The 22,238-nt window shown below is 42.3% G+C and overlaps 1 protein-coding gene across 1 annotated transcript; it reads left to right on the top strand.

The window, feature by feature from the left end:
• Nucleotides 1-191: 191 nt before the first annotated feature.
• LOC114247565 (cytochrome P450 4c21-like) lies at nucleotides 192-19,457 on the top strand. The gene is made up of 10 exons (XM_089736747.1): nucleotides 192-380; nucleotides 7,852-7,941; nucleotides 10,325-10,435; nucleotides 10,663-10,848; nucleotides 12,300-12,496; nucleotides 15,349-15,418; nucleotides 16,128-16,329; nucleotides 17,289-17,440; nucleotides 18,399-18,584; nucleotides 18,811-19,457. Exons 1-10 carry the CDS (start codon nucleotides 218-220, stop codon nucleotides 18,984-18,986), a joined length of 1,533 nt encoding a protein of 510 aa, XP_089592873.1. The 5' UTR covers nucleotides 192-217; the 3' UTR covers nucleotides 18,987-19,457.
• Nucleotides 19,458-22,238: the final 2,781 nt, after the last annotated feature.

The raw sequence follows: 22,238 nt of genomic DNA, 5'->3' as shown, positions 1-22,238 counted from the left end.
GCTTGTTAAATTGATATTTTATGTTAAGTATAGTTTCTGAGACGCATGACGTTCAGTTTGACTAGTTTTTAAGTGCTGCAAGTTTCGTGTCTACCCCGGAAGTCAGATAATCGTTGTTGCGAAACAATACTATAAATTAGAGATCTTTCCATAAGTAATTTTATAACCCCGGCTTTAACCAAAGCAGACGTACTTGCATTATGTAAAAACGAATTATATGAAAATGATTGCACTTCTTCTGATATTAGTTGGGCTCGGCTGGGTTTTAGTGTTCCGGTACAGACGGAGGAATATGTATAAATTGGCAGCGGCTATCCCGACTCCTGACGAGACAAACTTTTTAGTTGGCGTGGCCCACAAATTGATGGGTAACACAGAGGGTAAGCATTTTTTTATAAAACAAATCCGACCAAGCCTTGTTACTGTCGCAATGTACGTGATCTATAAAAACAGTTAACTCCGGTGTACTCCTGACGGATTTTCTATAAATTTGTTTGTGATCGCTTAGTGAATTTTACGATATTTCATTCCATACATTTTCTGTACAAAAAAGTACTCGAATGCAACCGAGTTGATTGTACCAAATGCCAATACCAGTTGTACAAATTTTCAACATAATCTAACAAATATAGAAATTCCATTTTATATTAAAATAAAAAAGAAGAAAAAGTTATTAGAAGATAAGGTAACGAATATAAAATATAACAAACATATTGGGTTTTAAGCGGACTGTACGCGATAACAAGCTAATTATAAAAAAAATGAGACGATAAATAAAAGAAGACCGTGCACTAACTTGTTCAGCGTTTTCCTCGTAGACTTCAGTCTGTTGCCCTCTTCTATTGCCGCCATTCTCGCTCACGACTCGGTCGTGCGCGGACGTGCTTTCCGATCCGTGGCCCGCTTGCGAGCTGCGTCTCTGAACTCACAGTTGTGCTCGACAGTGTAGTGACCGTGAATACATCGTGCGTACAATTCAGTAGTGCGGACGTGCCGATCCGTTGGTCGCTTGCGATCTGCGTATCGAGGTCCATTTTTGTGCGCTAAAGTTTTGTAACCGCGAACCCACCCTTACCAACTGCCTTTTTCAAGGCAAAACCAATCGCTACGTTCAGCTTCCTGTGGCACTCACAGGCTAGCGATTTCCTAACCCTTCCCAAAAACAACAGTCTTTTTCAAGACTAGACCCCCGCTCGCGATTCTGCCTGCTGTAGCACTATACAGCCCGAGCGGGTTCCTTTCCTTTTTCCCGCCGATTGCCGTTTTCACGGCATAGGCATTCCCCCCCCCTGCTCCTTGCTGTCCTGCAGCACAGGGGGGTTACAAATCCTATCCGGGGCCTCGCCTTTCGGCGAGTTCAACAAAAGTCCCGGGGCCGCCCCCCCCGGGCAAGAAGACCGAAGAATGGAGAAAGAAGACGCTAGTGACATTGTCGGGTTCCTCCGGGATAGGTACCCGTCAATTAGGGCCGAGTACCTAGAGTTTAGGGCCGCCCGTGGCAATCCCTCCCCCCCGCGTCCGTCGCCGCGTATCTCAAACGTGCCTCGGAGGCACGCCGCGCGCCCCCCGCCGCCGCGTCAAGTTCGAGCGCACGTTCCCACGATGCGGCTCACGTAGCGCCTAACGCTACCCCCACCCCCGCGCCCGCGTCGTTTACGTCATCGCGCGCTTCATCCGTCGCGACCTCGATCGTTTCGAGTTCAGGCTCCGATACCGAATCGGAGATGGATTTCGAATCCGCGTCAAGCCCTCTGCCTGGAACTTCGGATGGGTTCCAAACCGTAACGCGCGGAAAAAAGCGTACTCGCGCCGTGGAGTCCCGGAGCTCCACGACGAAGCAAACTAAATCCGCGACCGCCTCCCGCCCGCAGGTAGTCGTGACACCGGAGTCGGACTCCGCTCGCCGCGTAACCCCGCCGCCGCGTCCCAAGCCCGCGCCCGCTCCCAAAGTAGCTGCCCCGCCCCCGCTAATACTTCAAGAGAAGACAGCGTGGAATCGCGTGTCCCAGGCCCTTCAGGCAAATAAAATTAACTACACCCATGCGCGTAACGTCGCGCATGGGATTCAGATTAAGGTCGCAACGCCGGGCGACCATAGGGCCCTCTCAGCATACCTCCGAAAGGAGAACATAGGTTTCCACACCTATGCTCTTCAGGAGGACCGCGAGCTCCGCGTAGTAGTACGCGGAGTCCCCAAGGAGTTGGACATAGACTATGTTAAGGAGGATCTGACCGCTCAGGCCCTCCCGATAGTTAGTGTGCACCGGATGCACAGCGGGCGGGGCAAACAGCCCTATAATATGATACTCGTGGCGTTAGAACCCACCCCGGAGGCCAAAAAGAAGATCGCATGTCTCACGACAATTTGCGGCCTATCCGGGATCTCGATCGAAGCCCCCCATAAGCGTGGCACTCCCGGGCAGTGCTACCGATGTCAGCTTTACGGCCACTCGGCTCGTAATTGCCACGCGCGCCCCCGCTGCGTAAAGTGCCTCGGCGACCACGCCACACTAGATTGCTCGCGTGTTAGGGAAACCGCGACCGAACCTCCAAGCTGTGTCCTATGCCTTAAGCAAGGGCACCCCGCGAACTACCGTGGATGTCCTAGGGCTCCGCGCAAGCGTTCAACCCTCCCAGCTCCGCGAACCGTCGGCCCAAAGACTTCGGCACCCTCAGTGCCGAAACCTGCCTTCGTGCCGGCTGCAGTTCCCACGGTTTCAGCGTGGAAAAAGCCGCTGCCGTATACGAAGGCGGGAACGCAAACCGCACCCCCGCCCCCGCTCGCGACACGCCCCGCGCCCCAGCCCCTGCTCGCACCTCGCCCCGCGCCCGCGTTCCGCCCCCCGCAACCCTCTGCCGTCAACGACTTCGCGCTCGTGCGCGACTTCGTCACCGCTGTTAACTTCGACCGTCTGCGATCGTTCGCAGACGCGATACGTAGGTCGGTAACCCCCGAACAGAGACTCGCGGCCGCGTTCGATCACATGGACGTATACGAGTCCGTGTCCCGCACTTTATAAAAATCTTTACCGGTAATCAATGGCGCAAAAAGGTAGAGAAAAACCGTATTCCCTTACGTTAGCATTCTACAATGCTAACGGACTCGCGCGGCAACGCGATCAAATTTTCGAATTCCTCCGCGATAATCTTGTAGATATTCTACTAGTGCAGGAAACCTGTCTGAAGCCCTCGCGTCACGACCCGAAAGTCGCGAATTACGTCATGGTTAGGAATGACAGACTCACCGCCTCCAAAGGCGGGACTGCCATTTACTATAGGCGGGCCCTGCACGTTGTCCCTCTCGATACTCCCTCGCTCTCACATATCGAGGCGTCAGTGTGCCGTATCTCGCTGACGGGACACCAGCCGATCGTCATCGCATCCGTTTATCTCCCCCCGGACAAGCCCCTTCTGAGCAGTGACATCGAGTCACTGTTCGGCATGGGAGACTCCGTCATCCTGGCAGGCGATTTAAATTGCCACCACACTAGGTGGAACTGCCATCGTACTAACGTTAACGGTAGGCGTCTCGACGCGTTTATAGACGACCTCACCTTTGAAATAGTCGGTCCCCCAACTCCAACATGTTATCCGTATAACATCGCGCTCCGTCCGAGCACTATAGACCTGGCATTGCTTAGGAACGTAACTCTGCGCTTGCGTTCCATCGAAGCAATGTCAGAGCTCGACTCAGACCACCGACCTGTCGTTATGCAGCTCGGTCGCCCCCACAACCCAGTCACTGTTACGAGGACCATGGTGGATTGGAATAAGCTGGGCACGTGCCTAGCCGACACCGCTCCGCCAATCCTCCCTTACGGCCCGGATTCGAATCTATCCCCCGAGGACACCGTCGAATCCATAAACATCATTACCGATCACATATCTTCCGCGATCATTAGATCTTCTAAAGAAGTCGATGTGGAGGACAGCTTCCACCGCATCAGACTGTCCCCCGATCTTAGGAATCTCTTAAGAGTTAGGAACGCGGCAATCCGGGCCTACGATCGTCTTCCCACGCATTCAAACCGGATTCGGATGCGTCGTCTACAACGCGAAGTCCACTCCCGCTTAAGCGACGCGCGTAACGATAATTGGCATAGTTATTTAGAACAACTCGCGCCCTCCCACCAAGCATACTGGCGACTAGCTAGGACTCTCAAATCCGAAACTACCGCTACTATGCCTCCCCTCGTACGCCCTTCAGGCCAACCACCGGCATTCGATGACGATGACAAGGCTGAGCTGCTGGCCGATGCACTGCAAGAGCAGTGCACCACCAGCACTCAACACGCGGACCCCGAACACACCGAGTTAGTCGACAGGGAGGTCGAGCGCAGAGCTTCCCTGCCGCCCTCGGACGCGTTACCCCCCATTACCACTGACGAAGTTAGAGACGCGATCCACAACCTACAACCTAGGAAGGCACCCGGCTCCGACGGCATCCACAACCGCGCGCTAAAATTTTTGCCAGTCCAACTGATAGCAATGTTGGCTACAATTTTAAATGCCGCTATGACGCACTGCATCTTTCCCGCGGTGTGGAAAGAAGCGGACGTTATCGGTATACATAAGCCGGGCAAACCGACAAACGAAACTTCTAGTTACCGTCCGATTAGTCTCCTCTCGACGATAGGAAAAATTTACGAACGGCTCCTTAGGAAACGCCTCTGGGATTTTGTTACCGCGAACAAAATTCTCATTGACGAACAGTTCGGATTCCGCTCAAAACACTCGTGCGTACAACAAGTGCACCGCCTCACGGAGCACATTCTGATAGGACTAAATAGGCGTAAACAAATCCCGACCGGCGCCCTCTTCTTCGACATCGCGAAGGCGTTCGACAAAGTCTGGCACAACGGTTTAATTTATAAACTGTACAACATGGGAGTGCCAGACAGACTCGTGCTCATCATACGAGACTTCTTGTCGAACCGTTCGTTTCGATATCGAGTAGAGGGAACTCGTTCTCGTCCCCGTCAACTGACCGCCGGAGTCCCGCAAGGCTCCGCGCTCTCCCCGTTATTATTTAGTTTGTATATCAATGATATACCCCGGTCTCCGGAGACCCATCTAGCGCTCTTCGCCGATGACACGGCTATCTACTACTCGTGTAGGAAGATGTCGCTGCTTCATCGGCGACTCCAGATCGCAGTAGCCACCCTGGGACAGTGGTTCCGGAAGTGGCGAATAGACATCAACCCCACGAAAAGCGCAGCGGTGCTCTTCAAAAGGGGTCGCCCTCCGAACATCACTTCGAGCATCCCACTCCGTAGTAGGCGCGCAAACACCTCAGCCGTTAGTCCCATCACTCTCTTTGGCCAGCCCATTCCGTGGGTCTCGAAGGTCAAATATCTAGGCGTCACCCTCGACAGAGGGATGACATTCCGTCCCCATATAAAAACGGTACGCGACCGCGCCGCGTTTATTCTAGGACGACTCTATCCAATGCTTTGTAGTCGAAGCAAACTGTCCCTCCGTAATAAGGTAACTCTCTACAAAACTTGTATACGCCCCGTCATGACGTATGCAAGCGTAGTGTTCGCTCACGCAGCCCGCACCAACTTGAAATCCCTTCAGGTTATTCAATCACGATTCTGCAGGATAGCCGTCGGAGCGCCTTGGTTCCTTAGGAATGTGGATCTCCACGACGACCTGGAGCTCGACTCCCTTAGTAAGTATCTACAGTCGGCATCGCTGCGCCATTTTGAGAAGGCGGCACGACATGAGAACCCTCTCATCGTAGCCGCTGGAAATTACATACCCGACCCAGTAGACCGAATGGTAAACCGTCGACGTCGCCCAAAGCACGTCATTACGGATCCTCCTGATCCATTAACGGTGCTTTTAGGCACCACAAGCACCGGTCACCGTCCTCGTCGAACCCGTCGCTTGCGACGAAGGGTTCGACGAGTGAACTAACCCATAGACACAGCCCACTGAGTTTCTCGCCGGATCTTCTCAGTGGGTCGCGTTTCCGATCCGGTGGTAGATTCTGCGAAGCACTGCTCTTGCTAGGGTCAGTGTTAGCAACTCTCCGGTTGAGCCCCGCGAGCTCACCTACTAACGTTAGGGCGAAGCTGAAATAGCCTCTCAAGGCTATCAGCATAGGTAGGAAAAAAAAAAAAAAAAAAAAAAAAAACTATTGCCGCTCGAAAACTCGCGATGACAGAGGTGATCGCCAATTACAATGCGGTTGGTGATTATGTATCTTACTTTCAAACATGCGAGACTACTCAAATAAGTAAATGCGAATTTGGTAATTACTTTTATTTTAGCAGCGGTTTATGCGGTTATGATTTTTTCACTTTTCAACTTTTGGCGGCAATTTTTAGTAGTGTCACAGATAATACATTATTATTGTGTAGCGGTCTCATATAAGGATTTATAGACTACTTACCTGTACCTATATTTTACAATATCGTAACTAGGTGTTATTATCACATATAAAATTAATCTGTGTAGTAAGTCTTAGTAATGTCGATAGTATTCGTTCCTGAAACGCTAGATCGTTAATTACATTTTCCAGAACTTTTGAGAGTTCATTACACAATTTTAACACTGTTTTTTGTTAAATAGCGTGTAAATTCGTTTATTTATTATTTCATTCGTTCATTCAATTCAGTACAAGATTGGAAACGGATTTTTTTAATTAATCGGAAAATTCGTTTATTAGATTACTTTCATCATTATATTTATGTACTAGCGACCCGCCCTCGCTTCGCTTCGGAAACATTAAAACACACATGAAACAAAAAAAAACAAAAAAATTTTTTTAAAAAAAAGTAGCCTATGTTCATCAGGGACAATGTCGGCTTCTAATGGAATTTTTCAAATCGGTCCAGTAGTTTCGGAGCCTATTCGAAACAAACAAACAAACAAATCTTTCCTCTTTATAATATTAGTATAAATTGTTTCTTAGACAAGGTTATAAAATAATAATAAAAAACGGTTCTTCATTTTTTTTTGGATTAGAGGTTTTGTGGCATGTAGTATCTTTATGCCAGCAATAACATAGATCTACAAGGTTGTAAAAGTAAATTAGTCAGTGGCGTCAAGGTGTTGAAATCTAAAATCATTTTAGCGCAGATAATGTCATTGTAATTTTACTTTTAATACGTTGGACTACAATAATTGGAATATAAGACATAATTGTTCTAGTGTTTTGTAAGTCATGCACGTATGTACACATAAACTTTTAAATGTATATAATAATATGTACATATTTAATATTTATATATATGTTTAATTTGTTTGTATATGTTTAAAGTCTATATCTGTTTATGATTCATGCATTTAGTATATTTACATTTTATGTAGGTTGATACTCGTTTAGTACACAAAGTTAATAAATTATAAAGTATCTATTTTAACTTTAATTTATCAACAAATGCACTAATGATGTTCTTTTCTGAATCACCCTTGATTGATTGGTAGATAATGTATTAGTCATTAAGTCCGCTAATGTGTTTTAAATTAATATGCATGAAATTTAATAAATAAAATAATTAAAAGAGAAAATTGAAAAAAGTTGCCTACGGCCCATATCGTGTTAAGCGGTTATCGGCGTCCATTAATGCGGAGTCAAACCGTGTATGCCATCACCTATGCTGAGGCATTCAAAGCATCTATAAAAAATGATTGTTCCACGCTTCAAACCGTCGTTTAAAACCACCGCTCAGATTCTTTGGCTGAGTACCTATTACTTCACTATCTTCACTATTCCTATACCTAGTATTAATCTAGGAATTCGATTCCAAATAGTAACCGACATTGTTGAGATTAAAAATAGTCTTTAAACAAAGTATACATGCGACGGCATAATTTCAACTCCAATATTTGTTCTTTTAGAAATAATGTCGTCACTTCAAAGATACTGCTACGATGCCATCAAACACAATGGCATAGTGACTATGTGGTTGTTTCACATTCTTTACTTTGGTGAGTTGAGTATTTTTATATAAATAGGCAAAATACTTAAGTACAATTTTCCATTAAATTTATCGACCGATATCCTTTTTTTCAGTACATTTTGAGAAGGTTAATGTTAACGAAATTCGGAATTAGTATTTTTTGTGTTAGATGTGTTTACAGACACAGATTATGGGCAAAGTTCATGATTTTTTTATCTTACCAATTTATTAGGCTTAGCAGTTCTTCGATTCCGGCATACCTCTGGTGTTCTGTCCTTCATCATCCGGTATTTCATTGTTAATATTTAATACATCAGAGAACTAATTATCATAAAAATATGTATACCTACGACATGAATGTGAATTTACAAGTGGTGTTCATTAAGTAGTGAAAATGCGAATGAAAAGACAAAAAAATACTAGCAGGCGTAATCGAGATATTAGCTATAATAATAAAATAAAATCAATTCTCTTCTGTTTTTTTTATTTCATTTATTATTTTATTAAAATTGAAGTTCGTACGGTAAAAAAATAAATCATTGCTTGAAAAGTTTGAATATGGAGCCGGTAAATCAGGATTTGAAAGCAACATTATGGGTTCATGCTGCTCCATATTCTACGGTTGAACGTTTGTGTGCTGAGTTCAAGCGAGGAAGAAGTTCAATTTTTATTTCCTACCTATTCGCTGATGGCCTACAGGGCAATTCCAGTTACGCCCAGACGGGTAGGTGAGCTCATGGGCTCAACCTGAGAGAATTTCCTAACACTAGCTAGGGCTAAGCACTGCACTACTACAATCTACTGCCGGATCGAAATCGCGACCCACTGAGAAGATCCGGCGAGGAATTCAGTGGGCTGTATATTTAGGTTATTTCGTTCGTTGGGTTGTGTATTTGGGCTAACTCGTCGATTACGACGAAGATTTCGACGAGAACGGTAAACGGTACTAGAAAGGCCTTAAAGCACCGAGAGTGGATCTTGGGGACCCGACAAGACATGCTTCGGGCGATGGCGGCTTTGTCGGATAGGTAGCCTCTATTAACGACGACCCCACAGGGCTAGTCCCTAGTAGGCTAGAAAAATAACAAAGTTGCGTAAGAAAGCCCGCAAGCAACGGCGTGAGAAACTCGCTAAAGTTGTTTTGTTTCACCAAGATAAACCCCGTGTACAAGTGGAGAGTTGCGATGGCTGCCATTTAAGAAGATGACTTCGAATTGATGAAACATCCTCCATATTTACCGGAGCTAGCTCCTGGTGATTTTAACCTATTTCCACGGTTAAAGGAAAATCTGAGGGGCCATAAATTTGAAGATGATGATGTAGTAGTCGTCGCGCTACACGATTTTGTAAGGGATCACGAAGAAGATTAAAAAATAAAGGAAATTTTAGTTTTAGAAAAAAAGATATATAAAGTGTGAACCTGAAAAATAAAATAACATTTGGTAAAATATTATTGCGTAATACTCATTATCACTTTTTATTGAACGCGCCTAGTACCTGAACGTAATTTTATTTTATTTAATGTTATAAATCCGTTCTTCATTCATTTTAATAACATATATTTCCTCATAATAAAATACAACTGTGAGGGGGTGCCAGAGACTAAGAGCGAAATTTTCAACATAGCAGTCGTTAAATAGTATATTACGCACCTAGGGAGAAAGGTAGAACATGCCCATCCGCGATTGTGAACAATTCGCGGTCGTGAATGTCTTACTTTTCTCCCTCGGTGCGTAATATACTATTTAACGACTGCTATTTTAATTAACAATTAATTAATTACAGTCTTTTCTTCGCTGACCTAAGTCAGTCATATACGTTTTTTGTCGCTCGATTAGCGTTTCCGCTGTTGCTTGTAGTTCGCGCGGATAATGCGTCGTCTTGAAAAATGATTTTAACTTTGTAATTTTTTCGTTTAGATTAATTTGTTGTTCACCAAGAATTAGTTTAGATGTTAGTTGTTGTTCGAAATAGAATTAGAATATTAGGAGAATTGATTAGAAAAAAATATGTGAGCCGTCACGGGACGCCTGGCAGATGTGAAACATCGACATTATTTTGTAAAAGTAATATGCAGAAAAGAACAGATTGTGATAGGAACTAAATATGTCATAATGATAAAATAAAATATTACGAAAAAACAATTTGTTTTCAAGTAAAACACAGGTTATGTGTACTGTAGTAAACAACACTGTATACACTACACACAAACAAATCGCATAGTCGATTGCGCATGGCGACGCGTCGCCACACTGTACACACTACTGCATATAGACTGTATATATATACCATCATATAGCGTGGCGACCCGTCGCCACGGCATACATCGCCACGCCAGAAATCGGTTTTACATGCGGCTATAGATGTTTCACATCAAAAAAATTGTGCAAGTCTTTTATTTATTTATATAGTGTCATCAAATCCCGTTGACACGGAGTTAGTTCTGAAGGCCTGCTTGGAGAAAGACGACTTACATAGATTTTTAAGACCGATGATTGGGTATGGCGGCATTTTTGCACCAGGTACGTGTGTTCAATTTGTATGTTTCAGAGATTCATTCATACTTCATATAATATCTGCTAATTATTCTTAGTTTTCGTTAGCTTGTCTGAACTATGCAGTGATAGTGTCATCTCGTTGGCTCATTTTTGTGTGCTTTAAAATTATTTCATTTAATTGCTACGAGTCTTGTATAGTTGTTCGTAAAGAGTTCGTGTAATACATTTGTGTGTATATCATTAAATTTTAGTGTCGATATGGCGAAGACGTCGAAAAATTATGGTGCCAGCGTTCAGTCCGAAAATAGTTCACAGTTTTGTAGGAATAATCTCTGAGCAAAGCGAGAAGCTTGTTTCAAGTTTGAGTAAATGCGTCGGCAAAGGGAAGTTCAGCTCATGGCCTTTTCTAAATGCTTATACATTGGACTCTGTCTGTGGTAAGTTACGGCTTAAATTAAATTAACAAACACTAAGTCTCTTTTGTTAACGTTTTGATTTTATATACATAAAAGCGTCTTCTGCATAAAAGCGTGTCTTAAACAAAAATTTCAACAATATTTGACGTTGTTTTATTTTTTTTAAATAAAATAACACTTATTGCGGCTTAACTATAATAGTCAGACATTTGCTGTCGCGACACTTTTTGTAAATAATAATGTGTTCTACAAAGTCGTATAACATTATTTTATTCTATCATCAATAGTTTTCGCAGGGTACGCGATGTAAAGATTATTTTAGGTAATTTTTTTACACCTTGGGTTACATTATTGGAGTTTTAGTAACGACACCTAATTAAAAAAAAAATATATAACCTATGTCACTTGGGAATAGTGTAGCTTCCAAACAGTGAAAGATTTTTTCAAATTGGTTCAGTAGTTTCGGAGCCTATTCAATACAAACAAACAAACAAATCTTTTCTCTTTATAATATTAGTATTAGTATAGAAGTATAGATTATAAGTTTTATCAGATGACACACGTACATTCTTAACAGATGTTTACAAACGACTTCCGTTAAAACATACAAGTTTTATTGTTTGTAAAAATTGAACTTCCAAAAGATAATTTGTAATTACTTTTTTTTTATTGCTTAGATGGGTGGACGAGCTCACAGCCCTCCTAGTGTTAAGTGGTTACTGGAGCCCATAGACGTCTACGACGTAAATGCGCCGACCACGTTGAGATATAAGTTCTAAAGTCTCAGGTATAGTTATATGGCTGCCCCATCCTTCAAACCGAAACGCATTACTGCTTCATTGCAGAAATAGGCAGGTCGGTGGTACCTACCCGCGCGGACTCACAAGAGGTCCTACCACCAGTAATTACGCAAATTCTAAGTTTGTGGGTTTGATTTTTATTACACGATGTTATTCCTTCACCGTGGAAGTCAATCGTGAACATTTGTTGAGTACGTATTTCATTAGAAAAATTGGTACCCGCTTGAGATTCGAACACCGGTACATCGCTCAAAACGTATGCACCGGACGTCTTATTGTTTAGGCCACGACGACTTCTGGTGATATGAGTCCGACATGTATCATCACCTGTCTATTTTAGCAGCAAAGTAATAATGTAGGTATTATGGTTTGAAGGGTAGGGGGCAGTCGTTATTCAACAGATTTGCAACCTCACTGTAATATTTCAAGTTGGGGCTATATTTATTGTTATCTATTCACGCTGTAATGTCCATGAGCTCCAGTAATCGCTTAAAAGTTTTTTTATACTCTTGTAGGCGGACGATCATACGGCCCATCTGATGATAAGTGGTTACCGTCGCCCATGGACTTCAGCAATGCCAGGGGCAGAGCCAAGCCGCTGCCTACCAAAAAGTAGTTGAGGCCGTCCAACTTTTCAGAGAGAATAAGGTTAATCATACATTTTCATTTTAGAAACAGCAATGGGCGTGAATATCAATGCACAAGCAAAGGTTGATTCAGAGTTCTTGAAATCTTTGAACCGTCTTCTTAATGTAATTTGTGAGCGGATATTTCATCTATGGCTGCAACCGGATTGGCTTTTCAAACAGTTTCCTGTGTTTGATGAGCACCAGAAGTGTATTAAAGTGTTGCATGAATTTATTGACCAGGTATTATATTATTATATATCTATTCTCTTTTTTAACTACTTAAGCTATTCATTTATAATTATAGACTGATTAACTAGCGAATTTTCAAGTGACTCACTAGCTTAAGGAGATATCGCCGCAGCTGCAAGAGGAGGGCCGTTCGGATTGTCGATAATCCCATTCTCACGGATCGTTTGGAACCTCTGGGTCTGCGGAGGGACTTCGGTTCCCTCTGTATTTTGTACCGTATGTTCCATGGGGAATGCTCTGAGGAGTTGTTCGAGATGATACCGGCATCTCGTTTTTACCATCGCACCGCCTGCCACCGGAGTAGAGTTCATCCATACTACCTGGAGCCACTGCGGTCATCCACAGTGCGTTTCCAGAGGTCTTTTTTGCCACGTACCATCCGGCTATGGAATGAGCTCCCCTCCACGGTGTTTCCCGAGCGCTATGACATGTCCTTCTTCAAACGAGGCTTGTGGAGAGTATTAAGCGGTAGGCAGCGGCTTGGCTCTGCCCCTGGCATTGCTGAAGTCCATGGGCGACGGTAACCACTCACCATCAGGTGGGCCGTATGCTCGTCTGCCTACAAGGGCAATAAAAAAAAAAGGTGCAGTTTGTCGTAGTCACATAGTAGTTTTGTTTGGAGAATACATTTAGATACATTTAGGAGATACCAGGCCGATGGGGCATCCGATCGGGATTCCGGGACATATCTCGGTCTCCGACTTCGAAGAGACTACATCTTGAGAAAGACGCGTGAGCTATCGTCCAAAAACTGCCCTACAGGACGAGTACCGGCTAAACTCCACGAATACTTCGGTTCGACGTCCGATTGCCGGCAGAAACTGAACCAGGGCAAGGTGTTCCCCCTAACTTTCGCGGTTAACAGTATAACCAGGCGTGCAGCTTCCCCTTAGGACAACCGGCCGATTTATCGTGGCGATAGTCGAGGACTCTTAGCAGGTCGCCTAAGGCAGTACCGCTAATGTCCCGGAATACCGCGCAATACACCTCTACCTACAAGGCCAGAGCCGAGTGAAAGGCCTTTTCTGGCCCCTGGCTCGACAGTGACGGATCAGTGCAACAGCGACCGTTGGCAGTGACAAGTTCTGTCATATTTGTGTGACGAGGATACGGCCCTACTCCAGTTAAGCGAGCCAGTATACGATCATGTGCTTAGCCAAGTCGTCGCTGTCACAGTTGTTGCAGTCTATCGTTGGTTCATTCCGGGTGACACTTTACAGATGCTGGCCGAAGCACATAAGCCGGTGAGGTGGTGAGTGAGGTGAGAAAGAGAACCGAATCGCTGTGATTGCATTACACAAAGTAGGTATGGAGCCAAATGCAATTAACTCTCCATACGCTTGGTATTAGTAAAATGTTTGTGTACCGGGCTATTAATAGGTGCAATGAGACCTCCTCTGTTTGTGACAGAAAAAGATCTGGCCGTCCACGTAGTGTTCGTACGAAAAAGGTAGTCAAAGCAGTAAGGGAAAGAATTCGAAGAAATCCTGTCCGAAAGCAAAAGATTTTATCTCGGGAGATGAAGATAGCACCTAGAACCGTGTCGCGTATTTTAAAAGATGACTTAGGACAGGTCATTTCTTAACTAATAATTTAAAAGAGTATAGGGTGGTAAAATCGAAACAACTACTGAAGCGGTACGCAAAGGGAGGTCATAGAAAATTTTTGTTTACGGACGAGAATTTTTTTACTATTGAGCAACATTTTAACAAACAAAATGACCGTATTTATGCTCAAAGCTCTAAGAAAGCTTCCCAATTAGTCGACAGAGTGCAACGTGGGCACTATCCGACTTCAGTGATGGTTTGGTGGGGTATTAGCTATGAAGGAGTGACTGAGCCATACTTTTGTGAAAAAGATATCAAAACATCGGCACAAGTGTATCAAGATATAATTCTTGAGAAGGTAGTGAAGCCCCTTAACAACACCATGTTCAATAATCAAGAATGGTCCTTCCAGCAAGACTCGGCGCCAGGTCATAAAGTTCGGTCTATGCAGTCTTGGTTGGAAACGAACGTTTCGGACTTGATCAGAGCTGAAGACTGGCCGTCGTCTAGTCCCGATCTTTATCCGCTGGATTATGATTTATGGTCAGTTTTAGAGAGTACGGCTTGCTCTAAACGCCATGATAATTTGGAGTCCCTAAAACAATCCGTACGATTGGCAGTGAAAATTTTTCCCATGGAAAGAGTGGGTCCTTCTATTGATAACTGGCCTCAACGTTTAAATGACTGTATTGCAGTCAGTGGAGACAACTTCGAATAAGCTTTTTATACTTTAAATTGTTTTATATTTATGTATTAAACTAACACACTGTAAAAGTAATAAATGTTATTTGCAATAAAAAAAATTTTCCTTTGTCTCAGTATTTATGGCAAGACTAGGTATATATATAATATAATAGTTAGTATATATAATATTTCAACCCTACAGTACAGTACTGTAGGGATAAACTCTGTTTCGGTTGTAAACGGTTCGATTGTAAAAATAAATACTAATATACGCTTAGTTGTTATTCAAAAATAGTAATAATAATAAAACCTCTGGACCGTGCGGCGCGAGCTGACGTGAATGTCGTGACCATTTAAACAGAACTAATTATAATTTTGCGATAGAAGCAGATAAGACGGACATATCAGAACACGCCCTAGCAGTTTTTCACACGTCAGTTCTCGCTCGTAATTAGGCAAGTTAAGGTGTGCTAGGCCTACCTGCCCGAAATTGTCAGTAAGTGTTAACGATAAAGCAACAAAGAGCGCTCATTACACTAAGGCAACGAAAAAAACCCTAAACCACAGATGTTCAGAGTTTTATCATATTATAATTTTATGTTTGATTTTCAGGTAATTCAGAATAAAAGAGAAGAGTTTCAGATAGAGAAGATTTCTAAAATAGAAGTGGATACTCAATATGGTAGGTACAGTATAGTATATACAAGTTATAAAACAATTAAAGTTTTCATTTTACTCAATGTCGAAAATTGAGTAAAATATTTTTTAAAGCAAGTAAACGTATACAGCTTTTAACGTCGTCAGTCATGAGATTATTTTCAGTAAACAATGGAATTATGTAATATAAATTTCAACATCATTTCTTGAACGTCACAAGGCAGAGGACTTGAAAATTTTTTCTAAATCAAATTAATTCATGGAAATGCCAAAACTGTATTCTATCCGTCAGGGCTTACAATACGTTACACCACCAGTAAATATTGGCTGGTGATAGCGGTTTGATACTTAGAAAACACTGCTGCTCATTCTCCTGTGTTAAAACTGAAGACATGGGTACGCGGATACGGTTTCAGAAAGCTTCTGACACTTTTTTATAATTGGCAGTATCTTATTATTTGTCTCTTAAAATTTACCTAATTACCCATTTCCAACACCCACTATTCGTAGAATATTTTGTTAGCTGGTGTTGGAGGTCTTTCAGCCTGTCAACTTCTATCACAAAGAAATCATTTGTTCAGTTTTGAAGGGACAGTCTATCTACAATGCAATTGAGATATCAATCTTATGTAAGTAAGCAAACAGAGGCATTCACGCCAAGCTGTCTATGATTCTCAGGTCGGCTTTGAATTGACTCATCTTAGATTGTAAAAGTCAATTTCCTCTTCTCCCAGATTTGGGGTTATACAAAAGGAAGACATTCCTGGATCTTCTAATCACTTTTTCTGGAGATGAAAAAGGTTATACTAACGTTGAATTACGAGAAGAAATGCTTACATTGACAGTAGCAGGTACAGACACATCAGCAGTTGCTATTGGATTCACACTGGAGCTTTTAGCTAAATACCCTAAAATACAGGATAAAGTTTACCAAGAGTAAGAAATATACTGTAACTTATCTTCTTCTTTGTATTTAAATACAAGTTTTTTTTTAAATATTCATACGTCTGTTTAAGTGGTCAAAGTTACTATTATATCGAAGTATCTGCTATTTTATCCTTCAAGCCACTAGAACTTTATATTTACTTTAGCTATAATACGTTAAAATCAATTTTATTAAAGTATCCAAACATTATGAACTAAAAATGAAACGCTGGACAAAAAACGGCTCAAACTGGAATGCCACCATTGCACCCTGCGACGAGAACACGGCGCAGCACACGCTCGCGATCTGTCCCGCTTTCGAGGAGCAGCGCCGCATCCTTATCGCTATGGATAGGACCAGACTTCTTGCTGCCGATTGTCGTGGCAACGATGCCCGGGAGTGATGAGTTCTGTCAGACTGTTTGGACCCGGCAGGATGGTTCTGACGCAGCGGGTCAGTTGATCGTAGTGTTGACCGCGGGAATCGTGCTGCTCTGCCCCGGTTTCGACCTCGGGCGAAAATCGATAAGGGGAATCGTTTAGTGGTTCAGGCCCTAAAAACGTCCTTGGGCCCACGGTCTGCTCCCGACATTTGCAGACCGTCAAGTCCTATTTTGATTTAAGGGATAAAACAGCAGGTGTAACTATACTCATATAGGGCGATACGAACATATTATTATTATGAATAACCACTACGCCTATTTGCCGTCGAGCATTGGTACGTTCCGGTTTGAAAAGGGGGATAGCCCTCATATTATGCAATTGAGTAGACTTTTATTAACACTCAAGGTGAGTGGCGGCATTGGCGTGATGATGTTTCTGGACTCTGGTAACTACATAACACCGGATGGGCCGTGAGCTCATTGAATAAAAGAGCTCTAATCGAAGCAACAAAAAAACTTATTTGTAGTTGAGATAAAGAAACACATACATACATACATACAATGGTAAATTAATATTTTTTTTTCCAGATTGTACGAAATCTTCGACGGTTCGGAACGTGCCTTAGTTAAAGAAGATTTAGAAAAGATGGAATATTTGGACAGAGTCGTGAAGGAGTCTCTCAGATTATTCCCTCCAGTTCCGTTTATCATAAGAAAAGTTTTAGAGGATACGAGACTGCGTAAGTAGTAGTCAAGCGTTGTTCTTTCATCAATAGTTATTTGCGGTGGTACGGCAAAGCGCATCTTTTTTTCTAAACTTGAGGAGGGCAAAGATGTGCTTAAGCGCCTCATGAAGAAGTGCGACGTTAAGCGTTCGAGGTGGGATATTGAGCCTTCTGAGTGGGAGTAAACAGCCGCTCGACCGGAATGGAAGTCTTTGGTGAAAGCCAGAGTAAAAAACTTTGAAGAGAAATGCTGGTCTGAAATAGATGCTCGTCGCGATGAACTGAAAGCAAACCCACCTTATGCCATCTCTTACAACTATTATAATGGTGTGCTCACCTGTTCGCAATGTGCACTAGCGTTTAGGAATAATTTGGCTATGTTACCCACACACGAGCACACCGTGACAATTACGGTCGGAGTAAGTAGTATGTAGACGGAGATATAAACGGAGCTGAAATGATCGCCGTGGCCGAAGTCGGCTAAGGAGAAGTATTATTATTTGAATATTAGAATACCTCAAGACAACCGCCCGCCTATTTCTGCCGTGAAGCAGTAACGCGTTTCGGTTTGAAGGGTGGGGCAGACGTTGTACTGTAAAAAGTAAGACCTTACAACTCATGTCTCAAGGTGGGTGGTGGCATTTATGTTGTAGATGTCTATGGGAGCCTGTAACCAATTAACACCAGGTGGGCCGCGAGCTCGTCCATCCACCTAAGCAATAAAAAAAAAAGAATTCTATAGCCAGTCCTTTGATGAATTAAAGCTTCAGTTTGAAACGAATATACATACATATTATTCATCCATGAGTTATTTTCTCTCTAATTACTCGTACATCGGTACATCACCTTATACCTAAATATGTTTGTAAGTGGCTATAGTAGGTTACTAATTGTTTCTCCTAAATGAATTTGAGTTTATATTTGAGCTTTTAATAGTCACGATTAATAATACTGTTTTTCTCTTATTTTTTAGCATCCGGTAACGTTTTGCCTGCCGGTTCAGGGATAATGGTTTCTATTTGGGGAACTCACAGAGACCCAAAGTACTGGGGTCCGGAGGCGGAACACTTCGATCCAGACAGGTTTCTGCCGGAGCGTTTTAATCTCGAGCACCCATGCTGCTACATGCCGTTCAGTAGCGGCCCTAGGAACTGTCTGGGTGAGTACCGTGCTCATAACTAGAAATCCACGACTCTAGAGCCTTCGCGCTTAACCTTCTCTTTTCCACAGAACAAGGAGTTCCTTGTTGTTGTATGTTGACACTTATCTATGCTTGGATGAACTTACTTCCTATCAATTTTTTTTTTATGAATAGTTTTGAAGTTAATAAATATAGTTTGTATGAAGCGATAACGCGTGAACTGGTTCGTTGTATATTTTCTCAGGTTATCAGTACGCAATGATATCGATTAAAACTTCTTTATCTGCAATACTGCGGAGATACAAGGTAGTAGGTGAACCGGAGAAAGGTCCTGTTCCTCAAATCAGGGTCAAACTGGATATCATGATGAAGTCAGTGAACGGATGCCAGGTGGCTTTGGAGAGAAGGCCAACAAAATAGCATCGGGCCAACATGTACAGTCGTAGATTGTCAACGTATAGTTAAAACGTAATAGTCGACAAGTAAATATGGTATACCAAAGCAAGTCTTAAGTATATCTATATTTACAATGCAAAAAATCCTTATCGCCAACGTACAAATAATGCAAAATATAGGATTTAAATAAGTTTTTTTTGAGTCTTCTTAATAATATAAGTTGTTTTTTCGAGAGGTAATACTTTGGTGTTTTTAAAATGGTATTATTCAAATTATTGATTCATGTTATTCTATTGAAATGTTGGATTAGGTACCGACAAATATATCAACATGTAAATGTATGCAACGATGTATTTAAATCGTTATTTAATTACGTATTATTGTACCATTGTTATTGTGCTGGACAATATAATAGAATAGCGTATAAATAAATATTTTTTAATGCGTGAACATAATTCTTTCGGATACGATAGTTTTTTTTCTGCCAGTGTCCCAATGACGCAATGCATCCGTGGGTCATGCTTTTTTATTACTTAGATGGGTGGACAGCTCTCGGCCATCTGGTTTGAAATGGCTACTGGAGCCTATAGAATCTAACAGCATAAATGCAGCCACCTATTATATCTTGAGACATGAGTCTCAACTTTTACAGTGCAACTGCTGCCTCGCCCTTCAAATCGAAACGCATTATTGCTTCTCGGCAGAAATAGGGAGGGTGGTGGTATCTACCCGTGAGAGATCATAAGACGCTTTATCATCAGTAATCAAGCAGCGACGTGGAAGTTGTATGGAGAAATATTACTTAAAGAAGTCTCGCCACTCGTTCACTAATCCAAGCAGTTAATTCCTATGCCGGAAAAGAAGACATTCGGATACATTAAGTTGCCGTGGTTATTTGCTTGTCTATGCCCTATATTTTTCACGGTTCGACCGATTTGGCTTTGTCATTGTGTTCATAGCAGACAGGACTTAGCTTGTATGATTTCTTTAAAGTCCACGAGATATGTCGGAACTATCAGTGATAGCCACACACAATTGTGAGATTAATTTTAATGAACATAAACTCTAAATAATTTAAAGATTTTCTACCATTTTCACCATTTCCAAATGGGCTTTTTGAGAGGTTAAATCAAACTATAGTTAATAGGATCCGATGTAAAATTAATGAAAATAATAAAAATATTGTACGGACATCACACAGAAGAAAGTGGAATCGAACCTCTATCACATTACAAAATAATCTGCATTGTTAGTCTATTTAAACAATTACACGTAATTATTTTCCTCTGAGGTGTAAAGAACAACCTTTATTATTTAAAGTTCTTTACTTTTCAAAAATGATTTTTCTTCAGTGTGATTCAGTGCCGTGGAGTGAAGTCGATCATTCAGTAAAAAAGAGCTGTTTTGTATAGTTTATTAATACTGTTTACTGCTTAATTAAAAATTAAACATTCGCGTTCAAATCCTCCGTCACCACGGTATAATAGGGTCTTGGTGGTGCGTTCGATGACTTTTACGATTTCGTCGTAAAAGACCCCCCAGACTTCCTCAGAGTATGTCGATGTGGGAGTGTATGCCTGTACAGCTTATGATGAGTATCTGCTGTTTAGTTTTACTACAAGATACGCAGCCCGCACCGATACACTATTGACTTCCACAATGTTGTTGACAAGGGATCTGTGGACAAGGAAGGCAACGCAGCTCTGCGAGAGCTTTTCTCCTTCCAAAAGAGCATGTTTCCTGGGGTTACAGTTCTGAAAACCTCCTCCTCTCTTAGAATCTCCGATAACCCAATAATATGCCATATTATTGTGCTCAATTCTCTTTGTAGCTCTTCGAGATGTTTAACATGCAGCAACATTCTGCAATATCCAGGTATACGCGTCAAGTTACAATCGTTTATGGCAGCCGGATCGCACCGTGGGATTCTTAGCACCCTTTGCCCTACTGTGGCCACTCCCGTAACTAGGAATAGCGGGGCTGCCCAGGACTGGGGCCGTTCATTTTGTGCATTGTCCCTTAGGAGGGTTATGTCAATAGTCACTACGCTTGGCAGGCGATTAGGTGACCGCATTACTAGTCTTTTCTCAGGGCATGCTGCTGCCTATGTCCGGGTATGTTTTTATACATAGTTTAATATATAAGTTATACCGACATCTGTCGGTCGCCAGGGTTTTATCCGTTAGCTAACAGGGCCCACCACGAGCAGGTGAGATTGGCTATTAAGTAGCTGTGACTACATTGCTACTCCTTATACCCACCCAGGTACTTACATACACATGACGTATTATCCATGTAGATAAAATTTAGGTAGTAAAGTTGTAGAAAAAATACTTTAAATTTCGTTAATTGAGTTTAGGCAGTTTGTAAAAAAATAAATACTTTGACAAAATGGTAATACGTGAAAATACAAAATAATCGTACAATCGTTGCTACTTTTTGATGGTATAGGAAAAATATTTGGAGTTGGGCATACATAATGATAATAGAAAATGCAAGAATAATATGTACAGAGAACGCTGTCGTCCATTCTCCGGTGAAATCCTTAGTCGCCTTCAGAAACACCTGTGGGAAGACATCTAGAACCAGCTACACTACACAGCCCAATCTCATCTAAATGCCTAAATATGTGCTTAACTTATGTATTTATCTACAATGAAACAAGACATTTTATTTCTCCTTTTTCGCAGTTTGCAACCTTACATACATTACGCGAAATGCACATACATTTTGCCTACATACATTTCTTAACTTTGCAGCTCTCCTTGTATCGTAAACTGAAAGACACCAGAATTCGTAAATATATCAACTCGATTTATACTTGGTTTTCGTATTTAATAGTCACAAATATTTTTTTGAATTAATTGATATTTTGATTACTACACCATGAGATTTAGAATCTTGGATGAAGGTTTTGATGTTTTGAAGCTCATGTTGTGATCAAAAGCAGCGTGAACATAACCATCGCGGCGTGGACTATTTAATAAAACTTGCGTACGTTCTGTCGTGATCTATGCAAGCGTAGTGTTCGCTCACGCGACTCGTACACACATTAACTCTCTCCAGGGCATGCAATCCCGTTTCTGCAGGATAGCTGTGGGAGCACAGTGGTATGTGAAGAATGTATATTTTTACGACGACCTAAATATATTACTGATACGTAAGTATTTTAAGGAATAGGCGCGACACTAAAACCCTCTCATCGTGGCCGCTGCTAATTACTGTTACGCACTGGGGCTCGGGATATATAACAAATCTACCGAAGTACAAATAAAA

This window comes from Bombyx mandarina, chromosome 22 (genome assembly GCF_030267445.1).
Source record: "Bombyx mandarina strain Sakado chromosome 22, ASM3026744v2".
NCBI lineage: Eukaryota > Metazoa > Arthropoda > Insecta > Lepidoptera > Bombycidae > Bombyx > Bombyx mandarina.
This window is presented reverse-complemented; position numbering and strand designations above follow the sequence as displayed.